The sequence below is a fragment of the Marmota marmota genome, unplaced genomic scaffold (genome assembly GCF_001458135.2).
Source record: "Marmota marmota marmota unplaced genomic scaffold, marMar, whole genome shotgun sequence".
In the NCBI taxonomy this organism is placed as follows: Eukaryota; Metazoa; Chordata; class Mammalia; order Rodentia; family Sciuridae; genus Marmota; species Marmota marmota.
The window spans coordinates 1-2,334 of record NW_026001860.1 but is presented as its reverse complement, the minus strand read 5'-3'; the positions used below and the strand labels follow the sequence as shown (position 1 = coordinate 2,334).

At 50.7% G+C, this 2,334-nt stretch overlaps 1 protein-coding gene across 1 annotated transcript; it reads right to left on the bottom strand.

The window, feature by feature from the left end:
• Positions 1-1,134: 1,134 nt before the first annotated feature.
• Znf784 (zinc finger protein 784) lies at positions 1,135-2,330 on the bottom strand (the record flags this gene model as incomplete). The annotated part of the gene is made up of 1 exon (XM_015477087.1): positions 1,135-2,330. A coding segment is annotated over one exon (444 nt), but the record flags the coding sequence as incomplete, so codon positions are not given.
• Positions 2,331-2,334: the final 4 nt, after the last annotated feature.

Below are 2,334 nucleotides of genomic sequence, written 5' to 3'. Positions count from 1 at the left end.
TTGGAGTGGGTGTGTGGCTGGATCCTGAATGGGCTTGAATTCTAAATTGTACAGTTGGGAAGTTTTTTAGGCTAAAGGCTGAAAACTATCAGCAGCCAGTCTGGAAGCAATTCAAACCATTTAGTTTGTGCATTAAAAAACAAAAACTTTGAATGGTTGGAATGTAGCTCAGTGGTAGACCCCTTGGATAGCATGCTCAAGGCCCTGGGCTTGGCTTAGTTAGCAACATTGTGGAATCTAAGGATTTTATGTAAAATCCTTTGATTTTACATAATGTTAACTAATGGAACTTCTGAAAATCTGAAGAATCTATCAAACCCAATCTGCATCCCTGTTGGCACTGAGTGCCATTACCTTCTCCTGAGGTGTGAATGTAAATGCTCCGTTTACTCTCAATCCCACCACTCCTTGCTGAATGCCAACACTGAGCCCAAGTGTCAGTTGCCATGTTTCACCTCACAGATACTTTTGCCTTTAAATCTGGCCAAGCAGCTCTGGTAGGTATTTACATTTGTGATCCCTTCTCAAAAGTCACAAGGAGCTGTGGATTGGTGTCAAGTATACAAGTGTCTCCAGTGTTGGAGAATGGAGAAGGTAGGGCCTCAGCTGGGCTGCTGTGCAGTTATCCAGATGTGAGGTCACTGTTGTCTTGGTCTACAAGAATAGTGATGATGAAGTATTCAGATGTCAAAGACACTTAAATGTGCAACATGGGGAGACTGATAAGGGATTAGGTGACGGAGGAAGACCACAGGAACCTGTCCAGGTTCCTGAGATGGGGAGAACAAGTGTTTTCCTGGGGAAATGGGTCAGTTTTGTTAACTCATCTGCAGGCAGTCTTGTGCTGGCTGATTGGGACTGACACTAGTGGTTTATTATCTCCTGAGCATATCAGGGAGTAAGCAAGTGTGCCAGCTGCAGGATCCCTGCATTATGCCAGCCTTCCTGAACCCTTCTCCCACACAGAAATAAAAGGTCTGAACAGCCAGTACCTATTCAATCATATTCTAAAGGTGAGAACACAGGCTTGGAAAGTGGTACAGTGCAACTTAAATGTTTATAGAAGAACACAACATGGCCCTGCTCCCCCACTTCCTCAAAGAAGACAACCCAAATACAAGACTGACAAAGAGAAACCCTTCATCAAGTCCTTTAATAGGAATAGACTGGAGGTTTCCCACCTCCAGCTTCCAAGTCCTCTTATTCCACAGTGCCGCCAGAAGGCCATGCTGCCATTAGCTAGTCCTTCCTTGGGACTGCCTGGGACTAGGCAATAAACTGCTTCAAATTCAGAGTGGAGGAAAGTAGAGAAGCCTGAGGCTTCTTTGCAGACGTGTTGGACCACAGGCTCTAAGCCTAAAGCTTCAGAAAGGGGCCAGTAAGTGGTGGACATCTTCTGCCTGGGGGTTTGTAGGCAACTCAAGTCCAGTGCAATACAGTGAGGTAGGAAAAGATTCCACCACCGTCCACCTTAGGGAGCCCCAAATAGTCCAGCACTCTGCAGAAGGCCTAGACCAGGAACAGTATGGTGGATGAGATTTTCCCACCTTCCACTTGACCCTGGCTCCCCTTTTTTAGAGTCCAGGTTCTGTTACAGGCTACGTTTGCCCAAGGACAACCTAACAAGAATGCAAACAGGGCAGTGAAATGCTTCCCACAGTATCATGTTCACCTGGGCACACACAGGGCTGCACTACCCCTCCTGTGGCCTCTCACCTAGGTGCAGTGTGGATCTCTGGGAGTCCACAACCTTGGTACTCTCCTTCTGCTCCAACACCAGCAGCTCACTACCTCCCTGCTCTGCCCCTGTCTCTTTCTGCCCACACCCTCCCCTGCAATCTGCCTTCTACTTCCAGAATTATCACCCCCAGTCCTGCTCTCCCAGCCTACTGGTCAACTTCCACCTTCACCATTTCCCCATGCCCCTCTTCCAGAGTGCTATCTGTCCCGCACCCACTCCCTGACCCTTCAGCCACCAGTGAGCCCAACTGGCTCCCAGAGTCTCCCAACCCAGGCCCCGGCCCATGGAAGTGGGTGCGCTGGTGCTTGCGGAAGTTGGAGGAGTTGTTGAAAGTGCGATCGCAGAGGGTGCAGCGGAAAGGGCGCTCGCCAGTGTGGATGCGGGCGTGGCCGCTCAGCACCGAGGACTGCGTGAAACCCTTGCCGCAGATGCCGCAGTGATACGGGCGCTCGCCGGTGTGCACCCTCTCGTGGTCTCGCATGTCTGAGGAGCGGCGGAATGGTTTGGCACAGAACCTGCAAGCGAAGGGCTTCCCCACCGCCGCGCCAGCAGCCGCAGCGGCCATCACCACCTCTGACCTCTCCTGCGGCACC